We start from the raw sequence: 9,398 nt of genomic DNA, 5'->3' as shown, positions 1-9,398 counted from the left end.
TGTTACAGTCATATATATATATATATATATATATATAAAAAAGCGAGTTTTAAGTGCCAACATTCTGGTGAGGGAGTATTTACATCCTCTTTAAACAGGTGCTAAATACCATGGCATACATAAAGTAGTGGAGTTAGGTGCTTAATCCAGATATTTGGGGACAGAACTATTTTTTCAAGATAGTAGAACAGTCTGCTACTCCCATGCCTTTAATCAGGGGTTGAATCCAGGAGAGGTGCAGTGGCATGATCATATTCCATTTCAACAGTGTAGCTCACTTGCAGCAGCTTGAGTTCCTTGCAGCTGCAGTTCCTAGGTCCCCTGCAGTCTAATGTGGGCTGGCATGGGATACACAGGAGGACCAAGCAACCTCCCTGTCCGGGGAGTAGAGGCACCAGGAGGAGCGCCACTGGCACTTCCAAGTGAGTGCACGTGACTGGTGGGGGGATCGGCCATCCCTGACCTGGCCATTGGGGGGCAAGTGCCCCTCCTGACTCAGGAAGCACCAGTTCCCCATGCCCCTTTCTGAAATCCTAGATCCTCCCAAGCATTTAATGACTTTGATCCTGGGGCTGCTGAACACACATGTTGTACCTCAAAGCAAGCTAGAGACTCCTGTATCTTGCACCAGATGCTAATAGTCTCCAGGGAGGAATTGGATATGGGACCCAATCTGCAGTGCTTTTTGCTGACTTTGTTTCCATGTTGTTTTGTCATATATGTTTGGGAGGATGGAATCTATTAGCTACTGCAATAATAGTCTTTCAGTAATTGTGGGTTACCTAGGAAGAAGGAATAATTAAGTGACTAGATCTGCTTGGAAGTGGGACTGCTTAGTGGTACCCAAACTCTCAAGAGAGAATTGGTGTCTGTATGCCATGATTGACTGAATTTCCTCAGAAGTCCCGAGTATTTTGGAACCTATGGAATACTTTTCTAGTGTTATCAATTGCAGAAATGACATTTGGAGTCTAAGTGTGAAGCAAACTCAAATTAGAGTTTATTTTTCATTTTTCTCTGAAACACAGACGTACAAAACTTTGCAAAACTAAGACTGGATTTCCCATCTAGGTATGATGTACTTCATTTTGTATTAAACTTAATCAGGTACATAGTCATCAGGAACTGTGAATTTTCTATATACCTGTTGAGAGGAATATGCCAATGGATGCTGACTCTCCTGTCTTTGAAATATCCTTTCCAATATTTAGATATAGGAATTAATCCTCCCACACCTTTTACAATATATATGTTTAATAAGAAAAATGCAATGATCATATAACAGCTTAAGACAAATATAGCATAAAATATTGTAAGGGAAAAAACATATATCATTACTAAGTAAATCATGATGAGTTCTACAGAGATCTGAAAACTTAATAATTGCAAAGACCTATTTAAAAGTGTGTATTTTTATTTCCAGAGGGAAAAATTAAAGGAAATAGAGGAAGAGGAGAATTTTCAACAGGCCTTATTGCTGAGCCATAATTTAAATTGTATAGATAATCTTTAAAACACATTACATTTTTAAAGAGTTGTTTGTTTGGCCAGATCGGAAAATAAGAGATATGGGTTGCTTGGGGCAATTTTCTTCCATTTTCTCTTAACGTTCACTACAGCTAATCAAGGTTTATTCACACTTCATAATTTTTTTAATCAAAAAATGATATTTTTATCCCATTTAATCTATTTTTTATTTATGAGAAAGATTTCCAATAAATATAAAAATTCTGCTTTAATATTTTTTGTAATATTTTAAATTAAAATAGTTTTAAAATGAAAATAACATTTTGAAGTTTGTAAAGTCAGATTTTACATTTTTGATTAACAGTAAACTTTATTCTGTGGTGAGGCTATGGATTTTAAGGAAAACTACTTTACATTACAGAGTCTTGCCATTATAAATGTTTTAAAGCAAAATATTAAAGTAGCAACATAAAATGTATCCAGTCATTCATCTCTTGTACTACAGATTATCCTTTATGTCTTTTCTATACTAAGTTTAGGATACATCTAAAGGGTAGTGAGTGATATTACAAAATAATTTAGCCCTTTGAATCTCCAAATGACATTTGCTGGAACCTAATCAAACGTAAGTTTCATTCTTAGCATTAACTACTATTTCCAGTTTTTTTATATGAGATTTTTATGGAATTTTTCAATTCTGTTATGTTCACACTAAAATCACTGTCATCCTTCCAATTGGCTTCCTGTTACATACATAACATTTTAAACATTTAATTTAATTTAGAAATAGACGAGTACAGTAGGAGCCGAGTTTGGAATGGGCTAAAACCTAGAGTTTAGGTTTGAGTTTGAATCTGGACGGTAGTCATTTAATGATGCTGGAATCTTATGGAAAGTTCTTATGAAATGTTGGCCAAAATAGTAGAAGTCTTGCAACAGTGTGCTTCTGCAAAAATCTTGCTGTTTAGATTTTTGGGCTCCATTCAAGCTTAAATCAAGAGAAATAGGCACTTTCTGGGTTTAGGTCAGATACAAAAAAAGACCCCATAGTGGTGGTTCATATCTAAAAACAAAAACCATAGTGGAGATTCATATCTAAAACTCATGTACGTTTTTTAAGACAGTTAAGAGTCAAGGTTCTGTAAGGCTTTCACAATAACCAAAATCCCTTTGATGTCTTTAAAATGAGATTCCAGGGGCAACAGAGCATGGAAAGTCCAATCCTTGTTGTAAATCCTCTTATGTTGAATCAACATAAGCTCTGTTTTTTGGCTTCTACTTTTTTCTGTACAAAATCTAATAAATCTGCAAGACTCTTGTATTTAGAGCTGAACTGAAGGAAGCTCAAGCATTAAGAAAGGAAGACCAAATTTGCAAAAAATGTGGAGATGTATCACTAAAAGGTCCACCCCTGATTACTGCCTGCTGAGAGAGGAATACTTCATTGTTTTATCAATAAGGGCACTTTTAAATGAAGCTGAACTATTGGTGTTTTTGCTTTGGAAATGTAAGCAGCTTATACTTAGGCAAGATCCAGTAAATGGGTGCCAAAAGCAAAATAGATTCTGAACTATACAAAACTATACTATTGAACTTTCTATTTCACATCTTTTACTTAATTCTTACTTTAATCTTACACTACTCTGTGGATGTCCTTTTACAGCATCTGATGAAGTGACCCTTAGAATCACAAAACCTTATGCATCTCTAATTTAATTTGTCTGTAAGGTGAATCTCTATACTGCCTTTAGTCTCTCAGGCTAGGGGCAGAAATTACATATAAAGTGGTATAAGTGATCAGAAATCGGTTAAAATCTGTAACTCAACAGAAATTCAGTGCACATAAACCTCTTTCAAAATGGCTGAAACCAGTTTAAGAGAAACCTGGATGGATATAGTATCAGGCTTAACTGATTTAAGTTAAATTGGTTTATTGAATCTCTGTTCCCCAGATCTCCTCCAGATTCAAGTTAATTCACAGTCCCCCAGCATCCCAGGATGCTTTGCACCTCCCCCCACAAACCCTCCCTTGCAGGGTGGGTGAGCTAGCTTTGGCCCAAGCTGTCTGCTCCAGCCAAACAATGAGGCATGCTCTAGTTCCTCCTGGCTTCTGGCCTGGGCCACTGCAGTCATGTGCCTGTATTTCTGGAATCAAAAGTGAATGTCTGTTCACTTGCTAATTGTTTCAATCTGTGCAGCTTAGACTAACCTGTAAAGATTGAACCAATTCAGTCTCTGGCTTTTTGACTATCTGTATTTAGCCTCAGCGGGAGGTTTTTGATCCTCACTCTGTATTTCAGTTTTGAGGCTGATGAGTAGAGTTATGCCTGTCATGTATAGAGTGATTTTCTATGGCTAGTAGAAGAGCGTACTATCCTCTGATGTACAAAGTTGATTCAAATTTTCAGCTTTATGCCCAAAAAGGGGTCTTGGAAACCAGGTACCAAGATGCTTAATACAAAGGTCCTGTTCCAAAAAACAAAACCCAGGTTCCACAGTCTGGCAATACCTTTTCATTTTTAAAGATTTCTTTAAAGCTGTTGGTTTTGTGTACATCAAACATTCTTCTGGTACCTATGTATGTATTAACTGGCATAGGGCAAGGTTCAGGAATTTGTTTCTCTTGTATAGAAGAAATGTAGAGTAAGTTAAATTCTGGTACCTTGCCATTTCTTGGACTAAGAGCTACACTGTTTACACTTTTTAAAAAAAAAGGGAACTTTGAATAATGAGAAATTAATACTGATTATTTTAAAAACTTGATTCTGTATTTAGTCATGTAACTCCAAGCAAAGTGCAATTAATAAGATTAATTGTGCATTGAAACATAATTAAAGTGTTCTGTTTATTTTGTTTCTGCTGTTTTTTTAGTGTGACATTATTGTGGGCCTATTCTGTGACTTGGCAGAGAATTTTAAAATACAAAGAAGAGAAAAAATTAGATCTGACCCTGTTCTTTTATTGCTCCTTACAGTTTGTATTTTACATCCTTAACCTTGACTAACACGAGAAGAAATGTGCATTGTGGCTCTTCTCAAGTTTCCAGTTTAGCTTCATGGTGTTGTGTCATTCTCTAGAGATCCCCAAATTGTGAGGAAACTTGCTTTGCCCATTGTCCATGTTAAGCAATACATGGTCTGTGGATGAACTAGCAATTTCTGCCTGTAAGAGTGTCCATCTGGCATCTTTATCCAATATTAAATTCACTTAATATATTAACAATGTGAAATTTCCCTGCTTACATTTGAGTATTTCATGATTCAGTCAGTGAACCACCAAGGGAAGGAGTGATGATTCCTCTTTTAAATCTGTCACCTTGACAGGATCCACCTAAAATTATGAATTTCATTCAGAGTATAGGATACTGCAGTTTCTATATCATCACCTCCATTTCTTATGGGAAAAAGTAGATGTAGAGACTTCCCTAATTACTTTTGCATTGTTTTGACATTATGGAGTGAGGCTGGCAGCACCAGATATGAAGACATTTTTCAAAGCAGCAGCTGAAACAGTGACAGACACAGAAGGTAAAGTGGTTGATTTATCTGTGACTCAGTTGGAGTGATCTCATGAGAGGATGCTTTGGTTTACCACTTCCAGTCAAGCATTATAAAGTAGTATGTCACAGGACGGAGAGGTGTGAATTTATGCTTGAAGATTTATCCAGTTTGGTAATAAATATTCTAATTTACATTTTTAAAGAGTTTAGGATAAAAGTAGGAATTAGGTTCTCCTTGGTTCATTTGTTTTGGGAAAAGTACATTAGTTTAATCTTTTTTTTTTGTGTCATCTGAACATAGCTTAGAAATGTGTATACTATAGGGCAACAAACATATATTTAGAACTGGTCTTTCATTTGAATTTAAATTGAGGGTATGCCAAAAAAACCCAACCCCAAACTGTATACACCTGTTTTAAATAAATGATGAGCTCATTCTAATCTAATTTGTGAGGTTCCCAGAAAATACAGCCACCATCGTTGTTCAAGGAATGTTTCCCATATCTTTCTATTCTGCTTATCCAACAAAAGTACTCAAATAATTATATCCTAGTATATAAGAGATAAATTAGCAAATGAACCATGTTTAATATACTGAGAGACTACTAACTTATCTATTTCTGCAATAAATGTGGCAGAGATTTCCTTATAGTATACCTGATGTGGATAAAACATTGAAGCTACACTTTTCTTTTTGAAATGTAACAGGTATCAGAAGAAAAATAAATCTGAGTTTAAGCTGAATGTAAAAATATAAATGTTAACCAGTCAGCAGCATGCTTTGGTGGTTTTAATGGTTTAACTACATTTTTTCCTTCATATTTTTCAGTAAAATGTAACCCTTCATCAAATATTAAGACATTTGCATTTCAGGGAAAATTTTCAGAGATAAATATGCTACATTTACCTGAGATCTAACTGATATTAGTCATGAAATCATGAGAGAATAAATCTATAGAAAATAATATGCTACAACAATAAGAATCACAGATTAAGGTCCTTTACTTGAATCTGAAATACTAAATTGCAAGCCAACTTATTGGTTAAACAGCATGAAATCATAAAAAGCAAATCCAGAGCATCCCATAGGGTTTAATTATACAAACTCTTCTGGAGGTTTTGTATACAAGCAAGTAATAGATCAAACAAACAAAGATACAAGACTGCAACATTAATAAACATATGCCTTTAAAAAACAGAGGGGAAAAAACATTTAACCGTTTTAGGGTGAATGCTGGCCCCATTGAAGCCTAGAGTTTTGTCATTAATATTAGTGGAGAAGGAACTGGATTTTAGACTACAGTCATGTGGTCCTTACTGTTTCAATATCCCATTGAAATTCAATGGCAGTCTGCCTGAATGAGGATGAAATAAAAATCTTTATATTTGTCTCTCAGCCATTAAACTGATTTGTCATTTAAAGCAATATGGTTGTCCATTATATAATTAATTGTAGAAAGAAAGGAGACTGATATAGATGGTTTTGAAAAGAATCAGTAAAATGTATCAAGAAAACTCCAGCTGCATAAGATGCCAAGCATTATAATCATGAGGTAAAACAGTAAAACGTGCTATTCTTGGCACAATAGCATAGCACTTGAAAAGAATGGCAAGAATTTATTATGCAGAAAAAAATCAAATGAAAATGACTAATCATATTACCATTCCTTTCACTTTGATTTTTGCAGCTGTTACATAAAATCTGTATGATTTACGTTGCAAATTTTGTATCAACATTTAAGGGCATCACAGGACAGATATTTGTTCTTTCTTTTGACAACTTATCTCTGACCTCTGAAATAGTAATAATTTTTTGCTTATTTGTTCCTTTGTGTTTTGTTTTATACTGAAAAATACCATTTTTCATTGTATCGTACAGAAATTGTACAGGAGTTTGTGTTTCTGAAAAGTAGATATTATGTTTGAATAAATTTACAGTACCATTACAGTGACAAAGTCAAATTAGCAAAAGTAATGTGACTTTTATACCTGCATTAAGATTAATATCTTTGGCCAATGCTAAAATTCTACTTGATACAGTTTTGCAAAATGGTACATTTCCACCCTCTCTAGGTGAGTAATCTCTTTGGAAGTAAAAGGGAATATGTCTTCATCATCATCATCATCATCATCATCATAGTAATAGCGAGCTGCAGAAGCTATAACAGATTTTGTTCCTGACTTGGCAAATTATGTGAATGGTTTTGCAAGGCAGTTTACATAATTCTTTCCACTGAACGTTCTAGTATTGCGTATGTTTTAATTGTTAACTCAAACGCACCAAACTTCTAGGCAGTTTGTACTACATAAATGTGGTCTAATATTTCATAAGTACTTTATGAGCAAAGTTTGTGGTTATACTTTTTCATACTTACAACCTTAATTCACATGTTAAAATAGGTTCTCTGTTTGCTAATAGTTACCAGCTGTAACCAATACATTAGCAGATCTACAACATATTATTTAAAGTGACGCATTTCAAAATCAGTACCAAATGTCCTGCTGTATGATTAATTGGAAAACTTGTCTAATAGAATGGTCGCTACAATATATGACATTCTTGTGAAAATATTGTAAACAAAGGGATAAGAGCAGGTAATGCTTACTTTTTGGAAAGTATCAATTTAAATTGCAGAAGTGGATGTATTACTTACTGTAGTTGTTGTTTGCTTCTCGTGTCCCCTTAATTTTGCCTCTTTCATCAATCCTCATATACCATTGTGTTCGACAAAAAAGTCTTCTCACTCTCACATCCCCCCCTTCCATATAATCATAGCTTCTGGTATGTCTCTCAGGGCTGGAACAGTTCACATTTGTAGCCATTTGCTCTGGAGTCATGTCATTGCAAGCTAAAGATATAGTGCCCATTAGAAAGATAATGTAAAAGTATAATCTGTAGAGCAAAATTGGCAGGATCCATGTCAGTATCCATTTGTGCATTATAGTGCAGTGTTCTGGGTGTTCATGAAAAACATAATGAAAATTAAATCTCAAGTAGTTTGTTGCTTTTAGTTCATTGACCTGCCTTCTGTCTTTACTGGAAGTTGTAGATTGATTTAAATAAGATATCTCCCTCTTCAAGAATTTTGATCCTTATTCCTTAAAAGTTACTGATGTTGAAACAGGATAACTCCTTAAGTATCCTTTCAGTCGCGATATCCTTTAAAGAAGCAGGTAATAAAAACCTTGGTTGTCGTGACTTTCTGTACTACTTGAATTTGCTGCTTCCACTGAAAGTAAAAGATCTGTGAGAAAAGCAGTATGTATAAATCTTGTGTTGTCAATTGTTAAATATGTGTGAGACTATAAAATGCCAGATAAGTGTAGCAACAAGCCATTTAGCTTAACAGAGCATGACACTATTAATCTAATTTCTTTAACAAATTACACAAGCATACATACTATATAACTTTTATAAGAAGTTTTTTTACATCTGCATACATTTTACCTGCCTATACCTAAATTGTCTGCAGGTCAGTAAGAACTCTTTCAAAAAATCTGTTGATTCAACTGAGCTGTTAAACTTACACATGTTAAAATGCTATTGTACCTCTGATACTTACGATTCATTCATGTCTATACCTTCTTGTTAGCTCCATTATTTCTAGAGAAGTGCCCACATTTCACTAGTTTAAGCATCAGGACAGACTGGATATTTTTATACATATATAGTTCAGTTACTAAGAGATTTTTAACTTCAAGAAAATTACTTCTAACATGTATAAATCAAGAAGACAGAAAAAGCTAATAGCTGTTAGAAATGATAGCTTTCCTTTTAAAGGACTGATAACTTACTTGTTCCTGCTGATAACATCTGGATACACAAGTATTCCATTTCTGTTCTCTGCTTTTTGTAGCATGAGTCTCTTTACTGTAGCTACAAACTTACTCAGCTTAGAAAGGTTCCACTAGAATTATAATTGTTTCCATAAATCAACATGCAAGAGAGATGGGGTGTGTGTATGTGCTTATGCATGCGCGTGCATGTGTGTGTTGAGCCTGTTGTTCAGTCCTTTTCGATAAATACCTTTGCTGACCTCACTTGGAAGCAATTAGAATTTAACCAGTCAGCTGTCAGTTGAATGCATGAACAAAAATAAAAGGAGACTCTGGTTGTGTAGTATCCAATGGTCATCAGAGGGAGCTATGAACATAGTTTATGCTTTCAGTTTCCAAGTAAATACCTACTTTCTAGAAATGTATTTCAACATTTTTGGACAAAAGCTTTTTCCTGTCAGTTAAAACAAAACATTTCTATTTTTTTATTTAAGTTCAGTATTTTTCTGTCCTAACCTCTCCCTACAATGCCCTCTAGTTCTCTTTCTCTGTCACACACACACACACACACACACACACACACACACACACACACACACACACACACACACACGCACGTCCCCTTCACGATAGATATGTATACTGCTTTTTGTCT

The 9,398-nt window shown here is 34.8% G+C and overlaps 1 protein-coding gene and 1 long non-coding RNA gene across 3 annotated transcripts in view; both read right to left on the bottom strand.

The window, feature by feature from the left end:
* LOC109309048 overlaps nucleotides 1-3,119 on the bottom strand; it is a 17,229-nt gene extending 14,110 nt beyond the window's left edge. Inside the window, exon 1 of the long non-coding RNA XR_002100771.1 lies at nucleotides 3,110-3,119. This is a non-coding gene — a long non-coding RNA (uncharacterized LOC109309048). The remainder of the gene's footprint in view (nucleotides 1-3,109) is intronic.
* Nucleotides 1-8,953, bottom strand: part of FGF7 (fibroblast growth factor 7) — a 64,583-nt gene extending 55,630 nt beyond the window's left edge. Inside the window, exons 1-2 of one of the 2 annotated variants that reach the window (XM_019533645.1) lie at nucleotides 8,762-8,953; nucleotides 7,621-8,211 (exon numbers count right to left, since the gene is read on the bottom strand). In XM_019533645.1, coding sequence (XP_019389190.1) covers nucleotides 7,621-7,906 — 286 coding nt within the window. In that variant the 5' untranslated portion in view covers nucleotides 7,907-8,211; nucleotides 8,762-8,953. The remainder of the gene's footprint in view (nucleotides 1-7,620; nucleotides 8,212-8,761) is intronic. The other variant, XM_019533646.1, reaches the window with a different exon arrangement.
* Between the last annotated feature and the right edge of the window lie 445 nt (nucleotides 8,954-9,398).

This window comes from Crocodylus porosus, unplaced genomic scaffold (assembly GCF_001723895.1).
Source record: "Crocodylus porosus isolate Cpor-Errol unplaced genomic scaffold, CroPor_comp1, whole genome shotgun sequence".
Taxonomy (NCBI): Eukaryota; Metazoa; Chordata; order Crocodylia; family Crocodylidae; genus Crocodylus; species Crocodylus porosus.
Note: the sequence above shows the minus strand (reverse complement) of the source record. Positions and strands in the feature narration are given on the sequence as shown.